General features: G+C 41.7%; 1 protein-coding gene across 1 annotated transcript in view; it reads right to left on the bottom strand.

Annotated features, from left to right (window-relative positions):
- LOC147022502 (contactin-associated protein-like 5) overlaps positions 1–22530 on the bottom strand; it is a 774700-nt gene that overhangs the window by 558195 nt on the left and 193975 nt on the right. The window contains exon 3 of the mRNA XM_085893466.1: positions 3008–3201. Within this exon, the coding sequence (XP_085749592.1) occupies positions 3008–3201 (194 nt within the window). The remainder of the gene's footprint in view (positions 1–3007; positions 3202–22530) is intronic.

Below are 22530 nucleotides of genomic sequence, written 5' to 3'. Positions count from 1 at the left end.
ACAAGAGTGGATATTTCCCTATTCATCAAAAGAGGAGAGAGTGAAAAAGTTGATGTATATTGTTTGCTTTTTGGAGGAAATGGAATTTTAGATGAATAGTAAGAATACAGATAATGGTGTTATGATTAATCTTACATAGATTTTTTTGATAAATAAATAAGATGAGTAGTAAAGTGTCAACTGGGGTATAGGTAAATCAAATCAATGTTAATAAATGAATATTATGTATTCAAAAAGCCTTGTATGATTAACATTCATAAAATTCAGAGAAAAGGAGCTGTAATAATTTATATTTTGATGACAAGAGAACAGGTGAAAATCTTGAACGACACTGGCTCAGTTGAAATGAAAATGTCAAAACCAATGTTGAAGAAATATTCAGTCAGGGAGACAAGTGGAGGATTTATTATATCTCTCTCTTTTATTGGCAGGTCTTTGTGTGGTGGGAGCTTTGACGGTTGGTATTTCCACAGCAGTAAAAACTGCTAACGAAAGGAAGGCTCAACTCCAAGCTCAAAAAGAGATGGAAAGACATAATAAAGAGTTTGAGAAACAAATTAGTGGAAGTGGTATAATTGTAGATTTCACTCAAAAACTTGAAAGCCTACCTGATAAAGTGAGCTTGTTAGTTGGAGATATGTTTTCTTCTATCACACAAGCTGGTATAAAATTAACTAAAAGGGGTTATGGATTATATCTTTCACATAAATAAATGAGCATTGATAAATGGTTTAAAGAATTTTGAAAGAATGCAACATCAAATATAGAACTTGAAAAATACTATAAAAAAAATTTTTAATTGATAATGTGATTGTTTGTATGATAGATGAAATCACAAAGTTGTCTGAAATACAAAGAATATTATTATGAATTTAGAACATAAAAATGGGAACGGTTCTCATTGGATTTGCATTCATCATAGTCAAGACAAATATTATATTGATAGTTTTGGTCTTCCACCACCCGTTGAAGGAATGAAATTCTTACACATTGGTGTTTATCAAACATTTCAAGTTCAAGACTTCAATTCCAAATGTTGTGATCAATTATGTTTATATGTATTATTTCAACTCAAAAATAATCAGCATTTTTATGATGTTATTTTTCATCTGATATAAATGACTTACGTTGAAAAAGATGGTTCTACTTTTGGCGTATTCCAAGAGAAGGATATTGATTTGTCAAATTATTACACAAAAGCACAGGCTGAATGACAGGATAAGAAAAACAAATATTAATATGAAACATTATGACAAATTCATCAGTTATCCAAGCCCAACAGTTGCGAATATGCCTGGTGTTGGCTTGATGGTTAGGGTGGCAGGCTTGGGATCCGAGGGTCCTGAGTTCAAATCCTGCTCAGCTGTTGAATTAATACCAGGTGGTGTTAAGTCGGCCTGTCATCCTTCCGAGGTTGGCAAAATGAGTGCTAGCACGCTGGTATACTGTGTCGGAGTAGCGACCCATCCAGGATTGTGCCCAATAGCCAAGGAGACTGCTTAGGCAGCACCAATGCTCTGCACCGAGTATGGTCCCAATGGATGGATGGATCATCAGTACAGCAGTGATAGTTGATATTGTGACGTTGTGGCACCTGCTTGATTCCATTCAGATACAGAGCAAATAGCAATGGCCCACCCACAGATCCTTGTGGGACCCCACAACTCAACAGGACAGGGTCAGATTTCTCATGATGTACACACACCAAATGCTGACACTCACAAGAGTAAAACTGAACCAGTCTAGGGCACGATCACGAATATCAAGTGATGACAATACATTTACAAGTATACCATGATCAACAGTATTGCATGCTGCCGAAAGGTCGAATAACACCACAGCTGTGATCCTTCCAACATCCATATCATGAAAAAATATCATTAGATAAGTTGACAAAAAGGGTTTTGACACTGTGGATTGCACGATAGGCAGACTGTTGATTGTCAAATAAGTCGTTTTCCTGAAGGGACGCAGACAATCTCGAGAAGGCAACACATTCAAGGACTTTTGAGAGGTAAGGAATATATGGGCCAACTTTAGTACTCTTGGAACTTCTCGACTCTGAAAACTTAAGTTGATGATTTCAGCAATGTATGTAGAAATGACAATGGCGTATTCTTTTTGAAGCTTTGTCGGAATGGGATCAAGCTCAAACAGCTTTTCTGGAATATTGCGGATGAGTGAATCAATTTTGTCTGAAATGGTAGAGTCAGTACTTGAAGTCCAGATGACGTTTGTGGTGAAAATGTGGAGACATCGGGGGAGAGACTGTTACAGATAGTCAATCTTGGAAGCAAAGAACTGGTAAAAAAAAAAAAAAAATCGGTACAAGAGATGTGCTGCATACATGAGTCAGAAGTATGGATTAATGTTTGCCATTTAAGAGTTGATTAGCAACATGGAATACTTTCTTGGAGTCCTTACCAGAGTCGTTAATCATTTGGTTACGGAAGACACCTCTTGATTTACAAAGAAGAGAATTAACGTGCTGTTTTTGTTCACAATATTTTTGATAAAGGCCATCATTGTGACGTCGCTGGTACCCAGAGTGCCCCGAGAAGTGACGGCACTTCCCCCAAATTCAGTGGATGTGTTTGTCTCATCTAACAGTCCTGCGTTGTGTCTCGTGTATTTGTCTATATGTCCAGCTCAAATACAAGCCTTAGGTCCTGTTTAAAAAGTCAATGTTTTCTCAGTACATCAGAGCATAAATGGGATTTGTCACAACACAATGAACAAATTAATCTTGTTGCAAATATAAGCAAAAGGCAAAGAAGAATAAAAATAATTTTACTGTTGGACATTGGAAACCAGTGATACATCAATGGTGGTAATGATAACACTTTCAATGGATTGAATCATAAGAAAATCAAGACGGTTGTGAACAATATCGTGCTCGTAAGAAAAAAAAGAATAGTTGTTGTTGTCACTGTAGGTTCCAATAAATTAACTGAAGATTAAATTGAATGAGTTTTGAAGTAAATAAGGGGAGATTGCAAAACCTTACCCATGCTATGTTGTCATGCCGGTAGGGCCGCCAATTGCTACCGGTGTCGGATGCAAGGATATGGTAGCGAGAGAGCCAGTCGTGACTTCCATAACGGCCCTGTGTGGCCACAGCTTCAACCACAGTTCGTTGTCCCAAGTCTACCTGCAGCCATGATGAGTCATCTCCAGGCTTGGGAGACCAGCCACCTGCACCTACAACACCACCAACAACAACAGAAGGACAAAATGAAGAAACAATTTAAGAATGGCAGTTCGAAGCATGATCATAAAAAGTACATGGACCTGAAATTTTGCCAATTATGCTTAAAACTAGAGAGTTTATAGAACACGATATCACATGCAGTGTTCGAGTTTCTACAAGGGTTACCATGTGTCCGGTTTTCCCTGGACTTGTCCTGTACAGCTCTTAAATCCACATCCGGCAGGTTTTTCAAATATCTAAAAACATCTGGGATTTTGCCGTTTTTTTGCTTTGGCATTTTTGAAAGGATACATTTTAAGATTTGGGATACTTTTTAAACATATTTAAATGGATAAACCATTTTTGTACATTTTCTTCCGGTGATGAAATGCAGTTGTGTAATGTTTGGACCAGGACAGTTTGATACAAGTCTGCACAATCTGTCATGGCATAATGTATGTGTTTGCGCATCGACACACGCTTCCGAGTCAACCTCGCAGTGAGAGAGAGTCCAGTGGTGTGCTCAGTCTGCCATTCAGTGTCTTGTCTGAGTCTGCACCACCGTACACACTTGTTTTGATTTTCTTCAAGAGATCTGTATTTGATATTATATTTTACTACTCCCAAACACAATGCCAAAACGAAAATGCAAATTCACCGCAGAATTAAAGACAAAATTCCCGTGTTTTTGAAGTGGTCAAGAATAATGGGAAGCCCTGGAGCCGAGTGCTTGGTCTGTAAAGCTGGTACGTAGTCTTTATGGCAAATAAAGGCGCCATTGGTTTACAATCTCATGTAGACTCAGACAAGCACAATATTTCCAGCAATAATTCAGTATTTCGACTAGAAGAATGGTGGTTTGCAGTCTAAATCTAAATTAATTGAGGACCGGAACACACCCAATAAGACTGCCAATATGAAAGGTCAATACTGAAAGGAAGCTCTTGAAGAGTGTCCTCTTTTTTATGGAGTGTCTCTCTCCAGAGTGTTCTCTTTTTTTGGAGTGTCCCTCTCGAGAGTGTCCGCTTTTTTGAAAGTTAAAATATGGTAACCCTAGTATATACAACAGGAGGGCCTTGCCATTAGTGGGGTTACATTCTTGAAAATCACCATGAAATGGACATTCAGAAACTATGGGGGTAATGGGGTAAATAGGGGCTGGGGACTTCAACTTTAAAATTTGTCCAAACTGCAACCGTAATTAACATGTTTGTGCAATGTTCTTTTTTTTTTTCTCTCTGTTTTTTGTATCCCTTGTCGAGGCACATATGAGAGCGAACACAGAACGCACAGCAAGGGGGGCATGAGACAAGAGGGGCAGGAGTGGGAAGGACAAAACAGTCGGGAGCAGAGACATGAGGAGATCTGTGGAAGGGAGAGGGAAGGGCAGGGAACATGTTGCATACAAGATGGATATTACAGGGACTTTCAGGAAGGAAAGCAAGGAATTTGAAGGAGGTGGGCTTGGGTGGATTAACGGGGGTAAAAAAGATCGAGGATTTGGATGGGGGATGATAAGAGGTGGTGGTGAATAGCTGTTTTGAAGGTCTGGAGGGAAAAATAGGATTGACTAGAGTGTGGGAGTGTATTCCAAAGGTGGGAAAAAAGAGGAATTAAAGAATGAAGGTGAGCAGTGATTTGTGATTTTGGTCATTTTACCAGAAAGGGGTTGTTGACGGACATTGAGGGCCCTGCGGAAATAGGATGGGGACAAACTGCAGAACAGAGCGGGGGGGGGGGGGTGGGGCAAGACTGGAGAGGAGACGGTAGAAGACAGAAAGACCACCGACCAGCCTGCGGTGAGAGAGTGAGAGTCCCAAAGATTCAGCCTCATCGTGGGAGATACCAATGATCCGAAATGCCTTGGTTTCCAAAGTGTGAAGCAGAAAAAGAAAAAGGTGTGAGGTGGGAGCACCAGCCCAGAGGGGAGAGCAGTACTCCATCAGGCTGCAGACGAAAGCTTTGTAAGTGATCAGGAGCTCAGGTGGGCCGATGAAGGACTTTGCACGACGGAGGATTCCAAGTCAGCGACTGGCTTTTGTGGCCAGGTTGGAAATGTGGCTTTCCCAGGAAAGATCATGGCAGATCGTGAGACCCAGAAGCTTGAAAGAAAGCACTTCTTCCAAAGGATTGTTGAGAAAGTGGATGGGGGGGGGGTTCTAAACGGTCCTTTCGGAGAGACATCGTGAGAGTGTGAGATTTGTTCGGATTGAAAGACATGTTCCATGTGTTGGACCAGTTTGTGATTTTACCCAGATCTGCAGAGAGCGAAGAAGCTGCTACTTGCCGGTCTGAGGGATGAAAGATGGTACGGCAGAGGGTGGAGTCATCAGCAAAGAGATAAAGAGGATTTTCCAGAGAGTCAGAGAGATCATTGATGAAAACTAGAAAAAGAACAGGGCCCAGAATGCTGCCTTGAGGAACTCCAGCCTGGAAAGGAAGAGGGGATGAAAGAACTCCATTTGGGGCCACACGTTGACTGCGACAGGAGAGGAAGTCTGCAAGCCGTGAGTGGAGATGGCCTGGGATCCCGCAAGAAGACAGTTTGGTGAGTAGGGCAGGGTGTCAGACCATGTCAAAAGCACATGATATGTCGAGGGATATGGCTCTGATTTAATGTCTGGCATTGAGGACCTCCATCCATTGTTGAGAGAGCAGAAGCAGCATATTCATGGTAGAGTGACCTGGTCTGAAACCAAATTGATGATCGGAAATCAGGCCATTGGAGAAGAGGTAGGATTTAATGTCTGAAGAGATAATGGATTCCAAAACCTTGCTGATGATTGTGAGAAGACTGATTGGTCTGTAGTTGCACGGATCTGTTTTTGCACCTTTTTTATGCAGGGCAGTAATGTTTGCTGATTTCCAAGCAGATGCCCTTGAGCAAATGAGAGGGTGAATAGAACAGAGAGAGGGTGAGCAAGAGCAGAGGAGGAGGTTTTTAGGACACGTGGGCTGATGCCATCTGGACCGCTTGCAGAATCTGAGTCGAGGTTTGACAGCAAGCTCTCCACCTTGTCAGGAGAAAAGAACACAGAGTCCAGGACAGTTGGATGTGACTGGGTAAGGTGGGTACAGAAAGTGATGGGTTTTGGACACAAGATTTAGATGCAAATACCGAGTTGAGGCATTCAGCCTTTTCATGTGTGGTATCAGCAGTGTGGCCATTTGAGGTCAGGGAGTGGATGGAGGGGTAACATACACCAGCAACAGATTTGATAAGATGCCACCAGGATTTGGAGGAGGGAGAGAGGTTTGAGAGTTGAGACTTGAGATTAGAAAGATGTTTTCTGGCTCTCCTAAGGAGGATACACACTTGTTGGCGGATACACAAGGATACACAAGGAGGATACACTTCCACAGCTTTATGGAAGGAACTGAGATTACCCTCAGTTGGGTTTGCTTTCCATGAGGCAAAGGCAAGTTGTTTCAGGACAACGACCTCGCCACAAACTTCAGTGAACCAAGGGCGGGAGGAATGGTAGGACAACTGAAGACGAGGAGGGATAAATCTGTGCATGAGGGAGAACAAGTTTCTTTAAAAGAATTCCCAGGATGAGTTGATGTTCGAGAAAGTAGGGATGGGAGACCAGTCTGGAAGTTGTATGGCTGCTTGGAGACCCTGCCAGTTGGCTTGAGTGAAATGCGAGACTTGACGGCGCTGAGCTGGTTCTCTGATAACAGCCAGAGAGATGTCCACTTTGACAAGCACGTGGTCAGAAGAACCGATTGGAGCGGAGGAAGAGCAGCAGATATTGTCAGGGAAATTTGTCAAAATCAGGTCCAGAAGAGATGGAGTACTATTGGTTGAGATCCGGGTCAGGAAGTTGACCGATTCAGTCCCATTGAGTCGCAGAAAGCTTTTGCTGAGGTGCCATGACAGGTGAGAGAGGTACCCACACCTAGCAAACTGGCATGATGACAATTGAAGTCACCACATATGAGGAAGAGAGAGTTTGGATGAGAAGATAGAAGTTGGTCCATGTTTTCAGATAGTGAGGTGTAGACGGAGTCATGAGTGGACGGTACAGTACACATATAAACATGAGGTTGGAGTGGAGGGGAAGCCGTAGCCAGAGGTATTCCTGGGGTTGTGGGGGAGTGAGGACAGTGCATGGAGAGTGAGGAATAGAGTTTTTGATGATGAGAGCAACTCCTCCACCAGGATGAAGCTCAGGTCTGTCATACCAGAGGAGCGAGTAACCAGGGAGAGATATTTGGGAGTCAGAGTCGTCTTGAGGGAGGAAAGTTTCTGTTGGGCAGATTTTTTTTGGTTTGTCAGTGGCAACCTGTATGGATAGATCTGAAAGGTTTGAGCGAAGGCCCCGGATATTTGAGGTCCACACTGTTCATGAAGAGGGACGGGAGGAGGCTTTGGGTGAAAGGTGTGGGAGGGGAGGGGAGGGTAGAACAAGGAAGGAGAGGGGAGGTAAGGAGGGTTGTTGAAAGAGTGTGGGGGATTGCAGAATAGCGAGGGGAGTGGGGCCGGTTGAGGGGGAGAAACGGCTCTGTGGTGCTGGGGGAGAGTGGGGGGCAAGAGAAGAGGCAGAATGCAGTTGAGGATTAGAGGAGGTTGAGTGATGATAAGGAGGTGAGAGGGCAGGGGAAGGAGAAGGAGAAGAGGGGGGCAACTTTGAGAAGGGTGAATGGGGAGAGTTGAGGGAGAAAGGTAAGGGGGAAGTTTTTGAGAGAGGTGAGAGGGAGGCTTGGAGGGAGAAGAGTGTGATGGTTGCTTTGGGAGGGAGGGGTGAGAGGGGTGAGTTGGCAGTGAAGTTGGAAAAAAACATAATGGTTGATGGAAAGCGAACATTCATCGCAAACTGGGTTTTTTAATTTTTAGGTCAGAGATGCGATTAAACACATTTCTTGATGGATGCAATAAAGGAGAATTAAGAGAATGGAGAGAAGAAACGCTGTAACAGTTGCATTTTTTCAGCAAGGTATGAAGGAAAGGTCAAATTGAGAGCAGTCTGTTGAAATAGCAGAAGAGTAGTGAGTTATGATACAGTCAGGAGTACCACATGTGTGAAAGAGGAAGATGAAGCATTATAAGAGATAGTTTTATCATTATTATTATTACTAGTACGTGCCCGTAAAAAATAATAACAATAATAAAAAAAAATACAAACAGCAACCAAGAAACAACTACACAGGCCGTTCCATCGCTCTCACGTGCCCGTACGTGCGTGGCCTGGAAGTTCGCATATCACAGTTACGATTATTCACTATTTAGTTTTAATGGCCAATTATTCAATTAGCGCCAACGTATTTTGCCTTTTTGCAATGTCATCGCAAGGAAAAACACAAAGAGAAGAGAAGAGAAAAAAATTACTTCCTGGTTCGGAGCATACCAGCTCACTCTGATGTTACCGAAATTTATACACCGTCTAATATGAAAACGATCATAACTTGGGCATTGTGTTTATCTATAAATGCGCATTAAAAAAAATCGAGAAATTATTAGAATACACAAAGTCATCACTATCCGGAAGTCCGTACGTTGTAACCCGTAATGGGGAACGCGGCTGAGGATCTCTTCCCCATCGGCCACGCCCACGCAGCAACGTGTCCTGTCATTGGTTGGTAAATAAATGGCCATAACTTGGGAAGCTCTTATCCGATTCATATCAAACCTTGAAAAGGCACATCCTCAGGTCCCCAGCAATATACCTGGCAAGTTTCAATTTGATCGGACCAGTGGTTGTCGAGAAACAGCAGTCACAGACACAGACACAGACACAGACACAGACACAGACACAGACACAGACACAGACACAGACACAGACACAGACACAGACACAGACACAGACACAGACACAGACACAGACACAGACACAGACACAGACACACACACACACACACACACACACACACACACACACACACACACACTGCTGGAATTATACATATATTATTGTTCGAGAGAGTTATCAGATTAGGTAATAGAAAGGTTGGAGAAAAAATTGTGAGGTGAATGGTGAATTTGGATCGGTCAACGCAGAGGGGAGAAACAGATCACGTGGTTATGGGAGAAGCATGTGGCTGTGGGAGGTGTATCGTCAAAAGTGAATTTATTTATTTTAAATAAGGATTGCATAACATTCGGAAAAGGGAAGGTTGAAGTAAAATTGTGGAAGTGTGTGGTGAATTTGGAACTGTAAACGTAGTGTGAAGCTGCTGGGTCGATGAAAAGTACCAGGAAGAGGGTGGAGATAGACACATGGTTACAAAAGGTGTATTTATCGAAAGGATACAAGGAAGATTATTAATTTTTGATGTATTTTTGAAGAACAGGTCAGATTTGGGAATGAAAGGTTGTCGGAAGAAATCGTGACGGTAATGGTGAGAGTGGGTCAGTTCAAGTAGAATAAAGATGGTGTGTCGGCAGAAGGAGAAAGAAGAAGAGGAAGAAGAAGAAGTGGAAGAAGAAGAAGAGGAAGAAGAAGGGTCAGGACTCGTCGGTATGCAGGGAGAAAGGTAGTTTTTTGTTTTGTTTGTTTGTTTCTTATCTTAAATCAAAAACAAAAAAGAGTGTTTAGATTGGGAGGAATGGGGGACGTTGGGAAAGTGGGGAAATAGGAATTGAAGGTAATAGGGAGAGAATACAAATAAAAACGATTGTACACCGAGAGGGGAAAGATGGGTAGGTCTCAAGGAACCCGGTAAGACAAGGTCGACGAAAACTCACAAAATAGCACGATTTTTGAAACAAAACCGAGCTAAGAACACACAGTAACATGTAGGTGGGAAAACAAACAGTAAAAACGGGACAGATAACGACCGGAAACTTAGCTTTAAGAAAGTCAGAAGAGAGCCCTGAGAGAGACCTACCGACGCTCCAAACCCAGAACCAGAAGGACGTGGCTGTGGGAGGTGTACAGTCAAAAGTGTATTTATTAATTTTAAATAAGGATTGCATAACATTCGGAAAAGGGAAGGTTGAAGTAACATGGTGGAAGTGTGTGGTGAATTTGGTCAGTAAACGCAGTGTGCTATTTATTTTCATAAATAAAAGAGTTACTAAGAAAGTAAAATAAAGTTTATTTTCTTGAGTTATTAAGATCATAAAACTTACCTTTAACAAGTAAAAGAGACGTAAAATATGTCATAGCCCCCATTGATTCAGTAATTTTGCTGTGCGGAGTTAAAGAGCTGGCCCATATTTATGTACAACTAAAATGGCAGCCAGTCTACCAGTCAGCAATCTTTGATCAGATCACAAAATAAAGTTAAGTGCTGTTAGCAACATCATGCTGTCATGTACTGAATGGTTTGGGACACTTTTAAGTAACAAAATGGCTACCAGTCGGTCATCTTGGATCTGATCTCAAAAAAAAATGATGTGCATATGTAAGCCATGATTCATTAACTGTGTGGAAAGTATGAACAACATCAGTAAATGTATGTCCGAGAAATGGGTGAGGACGTGTCTGACACGGGCTTTTTTATTTTTTTTTACAACTAAAATGGCCACCAGACAGCCATCGTGGATCTTATGCAGAAAAAAAACTGACGTGCATATGTATACTATTATGTGTTGTCTTTCTGCCAAGTATAAATAAAATAGGTCCATACATGTCCGAGATATGGTTGCGGACAGACGCACGCACACCCACACACATGGGCGGACACAAAACTCGAAACCAAATCCATAAGCCCCCATTTCAGACGAAGTCCAACCAGGGCTATTAATAATGACGATAAACTTGATCCAAGAATGCGATCACGATGTTGATGATGTTGATGATAAAGACGACTTGATGGGGATGATAGTGGTGATGATGTTGGGGGATTTGAAGGGGTGATTGTGTCGACGACCCATGTGAATTAAGTGAATAAATATGGAAAATAGTTTCCAAGTTCACGATGTATGGGCGTGGTCACAGTAGTTTTACTTTATTTCAGATAACAAGTTCATGATGAATGGGCGTGGTCAGTAGTTTTACTTCATTTCAGATAACAAGTTCATGATGAATGGGCATGGTCAGTAGTTTTACTTCATATCAGTTAACAAGTTCATGATGAATGGGTGTGGTCAGTAGTTTTACTTCATTTCAGATAACAAGTTCATGATGAATGGGCGTGGTCAGTAGTTTTACTTTACTTCAGATAACAAGTGCATGATGAATGGGTGTGGTCAGTAGTTGTACTTCATTTCAGATAACAAGTTCATGATGAATGGGCATGGTCAGTAGTTTTACTTTATTTCAGATAACAAGTTCACGATGAATGGGCGTGGTCAGTAGTTTTACTTTATTTCAGATAACAAGTTCATGATGAATGGGCATGGTCAGTAGTTTTACTTTATTTCAGATAACAAGTTCATGATGAATGGGCATGGTCAGTAGTTTTACTTCATTTCAGATAGCAAGTTCATGATGAATGGGTGTGGTCAGTAGTTTACTTTACTTCAGATAACAAGTTCATGATGAATGGGCATGGTCAGTAGTTTTACTTTATTTCAGATAACAAGTTCATGATGAATGGGCATGGTCAGTAGTTTTACTTTATTTCAGATAACAAGTTCATGATGAATGGGAATGGTCAGTAGTTTTACTTCATTTCAGATAGCAAGTTCATGATGAATGGGCGTGGTCAGTAGTTTACTTTACTTCAGATAACAAGTTCATGATGAATGGGCATGGTCAGTAGTTTTACTTTATTTCAGATAACAAGTTCATGATGAATGGGCATGGTCAGTAGTTTTACTTTATTTCAGATAACAAGTTCATGATGAATGGGCGTGGTCAGTAGTTTTACTTCATTTCAGATAACAAGTTCATGATGAATGGGCATGGTCAGTAGTTTTACTTTATTTCAGATAACAAGTTCATGATGAATGGGCGTGGTCAGTAGTTTTACTTTACTTCAGTTAACAAGTTCATGATGAATGGGTGTGGTCAGTAGTTTTACTTCATTTCAGATAACAAGTTCATGATGAATGGGTGTGGTCAGTAGTTTTACTTTACTTCAGAAACAAGTTCATGATGAATGGGTGTGGTCAGTAGTTTTACTTCATTTCAGATAACAAGTTCATGATGAATGGGTGTGGTCAGTAGTTTTACTTTACTTCAGAAACAAGTTCATGATGAATGGGTGTGGTCAGTAGTTTTACTTTACTTCAGAAACAAGTTCATGATGAATGGGTGTGGTCAGTAGTTTTACTTCATTTCAGATAACAAGTTCATGATGAATGGGTGTGGTCAGTAGTTTTACTTTACTTCAGATAACAAGTTCATGATGAATGGGCGTGGTCAGTAGTTTTACTTCATTTCAGATAACAAGTTCATGATGAATGGGTGTGGTCAGTAGTTTTACTTCATTTCAGATAACAAGTTCATGATGAATGGGCGTGATCAGTAGTTTTACTTCATTTCAGATAACAAGTTCATGATGAATGGGTGTGGTCAGTAGTTTTACTTTACTTCAGTTAACAAGTTCATGATGAATGGGTGTGGTCAGTAGTTTAACTTAATTTCAGATAACAAGTTCATGATGAATGGGTGTGGTCAGTAGTTTTACTTTACTTCAGATAACAAGTTCATGATGAATGGGCGTGGTCAGTAGTTTTACTTTATTTCAGATAACAAGTTCATGATGAATGGGTGTGGTCAGTAGTTTTACTTTACTTCAGATAACAAGTTCATGATGAATGGGTGTGGTCAGTAGTTTTACTTCATTTCAGATAACAAGTTCATGATGAATGGGTGTGGTCAGTAGTTTTACTTCATTTCAGATAACAAGTTCATGATGAATGGGCATGGTCAGTAGTTTTACTTTATTTCAGATAACAAGTTCATGATGAATGGGCATGGTCAGTAGTTTTACTTTATTTTAGATAGCACGTTCATGATGTATGGGTGTGGTCAGGAGATTTAAAACATTTCAGATAGAAAGTTCATGATGAATGGGTGTGGTCAGTCGTTTTACTTCATTTCAGATAAGTTCATGATGAATGGGTGTGGTCAGTAGTTTTACTTCATTTCAGATAGAAAGTTCATAATGAATGGGTGTGGTCAGTAGTTTTACTTAATTTCAGATAAGTTCATGATGTATGGGCATGGTCAGTAGTTTTACTTTATTACAGATAGCACGTTCATGATGTATGGGTGTGGTCAGTAGTTTTACTTCATTTCAGATTGCAAGTTCATGATGAATGGGTGTGGTCAGTAGTTTTACTTTACTTCAGATAACAAGTTCATGATGAATGGGCGTGGTCAGTAGTTTTACTTTATTTCAGATAACAAGTTCACGATGTATGGGTGTGGTCAGTAGTTTTACTTTACTTCAGATAACAAGTTCATGATGAATGGGTGTGGTCAGTAGTTTTACTTCATTTCAGATAACAAGTTCATGATGAATGGGTGTGGTCAGTAGTTTTACTTCATTTCAGATAACAAGTTCATGATGAATGGGCATGGTCAGTAGTTTTACTTTATTTTAGATAGCACGTTCATGATGTATGGGTGTGGTCAGGAGATTTAAAACATTTCAGATAGAAAGTTCATGATGAATGGGTGTGGTCAGTCGTTTTACTTCATTTCAGATAAGTTCATGATGAATGGGTGTGGTCAGTAGTTTTACTTCATTTCAGATAGAAAGTTCATAATGAATGGGTGTGGTCAGTAGTTTTACTTAATTTCAGATAAGTTCATGATGTATGGGCATGGTCAGTAGTTTTACTTTATTACAGATAGCACGTTCATGATGTATGGGTGTGGTCAGTAGTTTTACTTCATTTCAGATTGCAAGTTCATGATGAATGGGTGTGGTCAGTAGTTTTACTTCATTTCAGATAGCAAGTTCATGATGAATGGGCATGTTATTACCTTCGCATTCTGCGAAAGGTGATGTTTTGGTCGGCGTGTATTTATTTATTTATTTATTTGTAATCTTGTGATTCGTATAACTCAAAAAGTATTAAACCGAATTGCATGAAATTTGGTGGGATGATTGGTTATTAGCCAGGAAGCATTCAATTATATTTTGGGATCGTTCGGGTCAAAGGTCAAGAAAAGGTCAAAATTGTCTTTTTACGATAACACGGTCAAATTTTATTCAATTTGCATGCAACTAACGCCAAAATGTTCAGAATTCAACGCCTCATCTTGCGATATGCAATATGACACAATGACGCCCATACTCTTGTTACCGGTTAGGGGTCAAAGGTCAGGGGGGTCACGACCTTGAAAAATATGCGTTTTTTGTCATAACGCGGTCAATTCTTGTCCGCTTTACATGAACCCAGCACCAAAATGTTCAGAATTTAATGCCCAATCTTGTGACACAATGACGTCATAACACATGTCACCGGTTGGGGTAAAATGTCGGGGGGGGGTCACGCCCTTGAAAAATATGCGGTTTTCGGCATAACTCAGTCAATTCTTATTCGATTTGCATGAAACCAGCATCAAACGAGATTACCTTCTCTTGTTGAAACGTTGTATTCACCGAGCTTGCGAGTGAAGACTCGCCAAAACGACCTGAGTTGATTGTTGTTTAGTCCATAGCCCCCGAAAGTCGGGGGGGGTCATGACATTATAGATATGTGGTTTGTGTCATAAGACCATTCATATGAAACCAGTTCCCCATACTCATACCAAGAACAAAAAAAGTAGTGGCGGCGAAGGTATGCGCTCTATGAGTGCCCGTTCTAGTTCTGTCTGTCTTACTTTTTTCCTTGCAACATCAAAGATTTTTCACGTATATTGGTTGGCCTTGTGCATTATTCTGTCTGTTTAATTGTATGTTTGTTTGTTTGTATGTCAAACCCCTGCAGGACAATATTAAACTGATCTTCATGAAACGTCACCACATGGTAGAGTTCGTTATTAAGAAGAAGCCTATTGTTTTTTGAAATCAAAAGGTGAGCCAGCATCGGCCAAAGGTCAACAACTTGGGTGAGATTTCTAAAATCCTCAATTTTCATCCATTGGACTTCAAATTTAAAGAGGAGTTTATTTTGTCATTGAATTCACCCACCAATTATTTTTGAGGGTCAAATTTGTTTTATGGCTTTCATAAGTATTGTGCTATGCATGACATCCTTCTTGTTTATTTGATTGTATGTCAATTGCCTACAGGTCACAAGTTTAAACCAATCTTTACAAAACTTGAACACATGGTAGACTTCGTCATAAGCAAAAAGCCAATCGTTTTTGAAGTCAAAAGGTCAAAAAGTGAACACAAGCCAATGGTCAACAATTGTCAAATTTCTAAAATCCTTAATTTTCAACTACCAATTATTTTTGAAGTCAACATCCACCAACAAGTCAACATAGGCCAAAGGTCAACAACTTTGGTTATTATAGCTAAAATCCTCAATTTTCATCCCATTGATTTGAAATTTGAAGATTTGCACATCAAGCTACTGAATTCAATGAACAATATTTTTTGAGGCCAACAAAGGCAAAATGGTCAACTAGGGCAAAACATCTACATAGGCCAAATTTCGAAAATTGTCAATTTTCATCCGATTGATTTGAGATTAAAAGAAGAGTTGCATATTTGGTCATTGAATTCAATCACCAATTATTTTTGAGGTGAAATTTGTTTCATGGATTTCACAAGAATCATGTTATGCACGACATCTTTCGTGTTTGTTTGTTTGTATGCAAGTCAATCACCTGCAGGTCACAATTTTAAACCGATCTAAATGAAACTTCACAAAATGGTAGAGTTGGTCATAAGCAAAAAGCCTATTGTTTTTGAAGTCAAAAGGTTGACATAGGCCAAAGGTCAGCAACTTTATCGAATCTTTAAAATCCTCAGTTTCCATCTGATGGACTTGAAATTTGAAGAGGATTTGCATATCAGGTCACTGAATTCAACCACCCATTACATTTGAGGTCACCATAGGCCAAAAGGTCAACATACGCCAAATTTCCTGAATTTTCAATTTTTACTGATTGACTTGAAATTTGAAGAGGATTTGTATGTTTGGTCATCGAGTTCAACCACCAATTATTTTTCAGGTCAATTTAGGCCAAAAGTCCACAAAGGTCAAAAGGTCAACATCGGCCAAAGTTCAACAACTTGAGTGCAATTTCTAAAATCCTCAATTTTCATCCAATTGACTTTAAAGTATGAATTGAATTGAATTGACTGCAAGTATCGTGCTATGCATGGCATCTGTCTTGTTTACAAATTATCTGCTTGCAAAATGCAAGCACAATCCACTACTGCTCTACTTAAATTGTCCTCCCTTTGTTTATACTCTTCGTTTCCATTTTCCACTTGGAAAATTGAATAAATTATTAAAATACAAAAAGGGATGAAAATGAGAGCTTTTCAACGATAAACATTTACCATTGATTTCTGGGCAGATTTATGATAATTTGGCTTTCAAGCCACAGGCCGGGAAACCTATTGTTCTTGTCTTTATTTTGAAATAATTATTCAAAAATCCCATTTCCTTATTATTTATTTTCAGGTCAATCCAGCCTACATGTTATGATTCGGTTTGGATTAGGAATAGTGTTAGGAACTCGCAGCTAATAGAGGACCTGAACCTCAAACAAAATGTCAGGGCAGACTTTATACACACATAACATGCATTTGACAGAGTCTGACATCTTACTTTACATGTCTTTGGTAGCTCGTTTAACCTTGCAGAAAGACTTACTACTTACATGCTGGCAGTGAATAATTTCTCATAACTTCATTGATCCACTTTCTCCATTGAGCTTCCAAGTGTGCTTGCTGGGCCCTCTCCTTTTGCTGATTTACATCACTGACCCTTTTCCCTCTTATAACAAACCCTCACAACCCTCTTATAACAAACCCCTTATCACAAACCCATATTACTCTCACAACATATAGGTTGCTGCAAAATTACCATCTTACCAAGTGTAAAGATAGTGAATTCACTTTTGAGCTGTCTCATGAGAGTTTGATTCTCAACTCAATTATAAATGGTCGATTGATGCTTTGCAGTCATGTTATTGAATCAGAATGTGTCCCATCCTTTGGACGGATGTTAAACTAGGGACTGATCGGATGGTGTTTGTTCGTGGATGTTAACACTGCCAAAAATAATTTTTTAACAAGAAAATATTTTCTTCAAATCAGAAAAGTTTGCTTGAAACACGAAAACCATGAGAGACTTTCTCATGTTTTTTTTAACGAAGAGTAGGTGAGTTGCCACTGGCAATTACAAATTCCTGCCCTACTTACAGGGGGCACTGCATCATCATTTTAGTCACGCTCTCCCCCGCCCCAGGTTTTGCTGCTTCTCACCCGACTCGTTATTCACTGTTGTGGCAGGGGCCGTAAACGAGAATAGTTTATGGGATTTGAAATATGAATCCCAGCATCATGAGCCAAGGGTTAAGAGAAGAATGCTCAGTCTCCAAACCCAAAGTAGTTCTTTTTTAATCACTAACCTATCATGAGCTACAAGGCATTTGAGTAAAGCATCATCGAGTATTGCTTCCTGCTTCGACTCAATATCCCATGCCCTCTCTGGCACATGTTGATGAAGTGACATATAAAACATGAAGTGTATCGGTGTCTGCAAACAGAATGTCAAAGCACAGAGTTTGCTGCCGTGTCGATGCAAACAAGTTGGTGGCCTCTGTTATCTACCAGCTGGCTTTCCTTATATTGCCAGCTTTCTCTCTAATCCACCCCTTTCCAACCCCCTTGGTCAAATTCAATCATAGACCAAACTATTTCTTAATTGCCTTACTAAATCGGGACCCTCGACTCAGCTCCAATCTTTCGCTTCTTTTCGATCCCATCCATGAAGCCAAATTCGAGCGTATGCGCAATCTGCTCCTCTTTCCAATAATATAAGGTGTCAGCTTAACAATAGCTTATGTTAAACCCTGCACCAACTTTTAACTATCACCTCCTCTCTCACATTCAAACTGTCAGGTTTTTTTGGCCACTGCCAAGATGCTTGTCTCTCAGCCCTCTATTGTTTAGGTCTTCCACTTGTCCAGACATCTGCATGTATAGAAATAAATGTACCAGTTTGGAATATCAGAAACACAGCTGAGTTCAGCGTTGATTCTGCATTGCAATCTGGTGACTGTAAAAAACAAACAAGAAGAATACAACTCCACTGGGTTGGCAATGGGAAAGAGTCAAGTGTGCTCCTTGTTAAAGGGCTCTGAACCAGTGGCAATGCCATGCCCCAATAATAACAACCAGGAGCTGATACTCCAGGCCCCTCTCCTTTTCGGCGGTATGAGGAATAGATCTGTCAAATATAAAAGCGAACTCTTGAACAGTTTTTGAAATATCACGTACACAAGCCAAGTTACCGAGATGGTTGCCATGGCAATATAATTCAGCCAATCACAACTGTGATATAATCAGGTTGAGATAATGTCAGGAGGAATAGATATCTGCCATATGAAAGCTAAATGTTCAACGGTTTTTGAAATATTGCGTACTCAAAAGTACATCGACAGATGATTGGTCGGTCAGACGGTCAGAGCTCGTATTAACGTCCCCATTTCCAACCTCGTCAGAGGGGCAGGGGACAATGATTTAGCCTGAAGATTACACCTGCATATGTTTGATTGAGCAACACAAGGGGTAAACAAGAATTGTTGACAGTTTATAAATGTAATTAAAAGATATCAAAAGCCCAAATTGTACATGTCCATGTACCAAATGTATTTCTGACATTCCACGAGCTTGGCCATTTTCTCTGTCTTTGATTGTTCTCTCGTGTTCTCTCTCGTGTTCTCTCTCGTGTTCTCTCTCGTGTTCTCTCTCGTGTTCTCTCTCGTGTTCTCTCTCGTGTTCTCTCTCGTGTTCTCTCTCGTGTTCTCTCTCGTGTTCTCTCTCGTGTTCTCTCTCGTGTTCTCTCTCGTGCTCTCTCTCGTGCTCTCTCTCGTGCTCTCTCTCGTGCTCTCTCTCGTGCTCTCTCTCTCTCTCTCTCTCTCTCTCTCTCTCTCTCTCTCTCTCTCTCTCTCTCTCTCTCTCTCACTCTCTCTCTCTCTCTCTCTCTCTCTCTCTGCTTCATTCATTACTGAGGCCCCCCTACCATATAAACCAACAAATTTCCACATCTATAGACAGCGTTCTGTGTGCAAAGGTACATTTCATGATCATACACTTCTGTAATATCATTCATAGTCTCATATAAAACATTCTCATGAGGGTAAAAACATGAACGATTTGCTATTGCTTCAATAACTGTAGAAAGACACAGCTGTGTGCCACGTTGCCAGCTGCTGCTGCTGCTTCAGCACATGCAGACGTTTGCACATTAAAAATGAACTGTTAACGCATCTCAGTGGTGAATCTCATGCAATAACATTATAGTCATATTATAGTTGTTTACAATTGCAAACAAGAGAGCCTCAGGTTAAAACTTAGTGGTAGGCACAGATCCAGGAAACGTTATGTGGGGGAGTGGGGAGTGAAGTGGACAAAAAAAAAGAAAAGAAATGGCTAATACAAGGTAGTAGAGGAGGGGGCAGGAGGGAGGTAAGTGCAAGATGAGTTACACGGAGACACTCGCACACACACGCACACATACGCAAACACACTCCTTGCTGTGGTGAAGCTGGATGCTTTGCTACTGGGGAGGGCTCCGTTGGGTGCAGCCATGGGCATCGATCCCCAACTGGAGAGTATGACCCTGACACCTTTACCATTTATCCAGAATTGTCAGAGAGTCTGAATGAAGAATTGCTCTTCTTCAAGAAGTAGTACACTGGTTCCTGTATTCAGGATTACCAAGTCATCTTCCAAAAGATGGTACCGGAGGTGCGCCAATTGTTCCTGCAGGTTGAACGGTTGCTTCGATTGCTCATGATCTTCCCAGCAAGCTCTTGCCCGGCTGAGCGCTCCTTCAATGCACTCAGGCGTCTGAAAACCTGGCTGAGAAGTATGATGAGTCAACAAACACTGAACCATCTCATCGTTTGCCACGTCTACAGTGATCGGTTGGCAGCACTGGATCTCCACGAGTTGGCAAATGCGTTCGTTTCCAATGTTCCGAACCGTCACACTATATTTGGATAAATACAGTACAGTATATGTACCTGTATGTGTACATGTATTAATACACTGGATTAATATACCGTATCTGGAACTGAAAAAAACGTTGAAGTCCATTGTTCATGTCACCAAATTTATTCGTGGGGAGCAGTTGTCGTGGTGATCTATTGCCTGGGCACACCTTGGGAGAAAGGTCCAGTTACCTGTCCCCCCCCCCCCCACATTTTGGCTTGGATCGACGCCCTTGGGTGCAGCACGGATGAGGAGATGACTTGGTCCGTGAAGAGTGGTTCCTTGGTGTGGTCGAGCGGGATGCTTTGGTACCAGGGAGGGCTCTGTTGGACGGAGCCCGGATAAGGAGACAGCTTGGTCCATGAATTGAGATTGCTTGCTGTGGTAAAGACGAATGCTTCAGCACCAGGGAAGGCTCTGTTGAACAGAGCATAGAGAAGGAGACAGCTTGGTCCATGAGTTTTGTTTCCTTGCTGGGATGAAGGTTGATGCTTTAGGACCGGGGAAGGCTCCATTCAGTCCTAGAAACTTGTGAGTGGAGATGACAACTGGTGGCGGAATTGCGTGCGTATGCGTACGCACGCGCGCGCACACACACACACACACACACACACACACACACACACACACACACACACACACACACACACACACACACACACACACACACACACACGACTCGTGATTTACACATACACATACATGATTGTGATTGTACACATACCATACTGTTGCGGTTCTGCTAAGCGAGCACTCCCCATCGGCAATGGCACACAACATATCGTGGTCCTGAGACAGTTATTTCATTTGCCTCCATTTTAAGTAGCCCTTCCCTTTTATGGATGTAGCCCTTCTCCATTAATGCCTGGTGTTGGCTTAATGGTTGGAGTGGTGGGCTTTGGATCCAAGGGTCCCGAGTTCAAATCCCACTCAGCTGTTGAATGAATTCCAGGTGGGGTTAACTCAGCCTGTCATCCTTCCGAAGTCAGCAAAATGAGTGCCAGCATGCTGGTATCCTGTGTTGGAGTGGTGACCCATCCAGGATTGTGCCCAATAGCCAAGGAGACTGCTTAAGAAGCACCAACGCTGTGCATAGAGTCTGGTCCCAATCTCCTCCTCTTCCTTCCCTTTTATCTCAAGGGTTTATGGGACAAAATGCACGGGCTTTTCAGCAGGGCTTTAATCTGATTCTTTATTATTTATCTATTTTACTTTACTTCACACACAAACCCCTCTTTTCTGCAGGCATGCCTGCATGCACAGCAATAGGAGAGCCCTTCATGAGCAAATGCGCCATTTCTCATTCAAACCTCGCACCATTCTCAAACAGATGCTCACCTTTGACCTACTCCAGACTCGGACCACAATGCCACATTTCCACAACCAATACAACAGCCTTATAAAATCCCTACAGCAATCCAAGCTCACTTACCTTGGCCATTAACAGTCACAACCACAACGCCACCTCAACCACCTTCGCCAAAGCTCACTGCTACACCACCACGATGAATTCCACAACCACACTCACCACCACCGACACCCACCACTGCCCTCTGGAGGTGGCAGGAAGAATAGACGCTAGATACCACTACAGATGCTTAAGCTTGGAAAGTTTGGCTGTGTGGCTTGAAGCGCAAGCAGCCTGGTGTTGGCTCAGTGGTTAGGATAGCGGCTTGGGATCCTAGGGTCCTGAGTTCAAGCCCCGTCGGCCGCTGAATTAATACACCAGGGGGTTGACAGCCTGTCATCCTTCCGAGGTCGCCAAAATGAGTACCAGTTCCAGTGTGTGTACTGGTAGAGGGGCACTGCATCAGCGACACAGTCGCGCTTCAAGAAATGATAGCTACCCCGGCAGCTAAGCTGCCATATGACCACCAAGTGCAAGCATGTGCTGGAATCCAATCCATATTGTATGGATAGCCCGAGCACTCCATTCACAAACGTATTCCATTTGGTATCCAGCGCATGTTCGTAGCCGGAGAGCGCCACCAGATACCCTCACCCCATAATAATCATGGAGATGAGTCGCATGGCAAGACGTAGAAGCGAATGAGAGCATTTCTGGTGCAGACTCCTCGTGTGGGCAGGGCCAACACTTGGGGAAGCATCCCTGCACCAATGAGGACACTTGAAAAGTCCTACCATCTGCACTGATCTGCCTTTCGGCTCTTCCCTCGCTAAACAGCTATGAAATACCCTTTGAGGGGGAGGTAAGGGAGAAACGCTTTTGGCTTGGTCAGTGGTACGGGGCAGAAGGTGGAGCTGAACAGGTGGACGGAGCTCGAGGAACGGGGCAGGCAGAGTGGAGCACTGGGTAGTTGACTGATTCAGGCACTGTTCTGAGCGCAGCCATTAGAGCCAATCTG

The sequence above is a fragment of the Eptatretus burgeri genome, chromosome 8 (assembly GCF_056783735.1).
Source record: "Eptatretus burgeri isolate ZD-2024b chromosome 8, Ebu_testis_v1, whole genome shotgun sequence".
NCBI lineage: Eukaryota > Metazoa > Chordata > Myxini > Myxiniformes > Myxinidae > Eptatretus > Eptatretus burgeri.
This window is presented reverse-complemented; position numbering and strand designations above follow the sequence as displayed.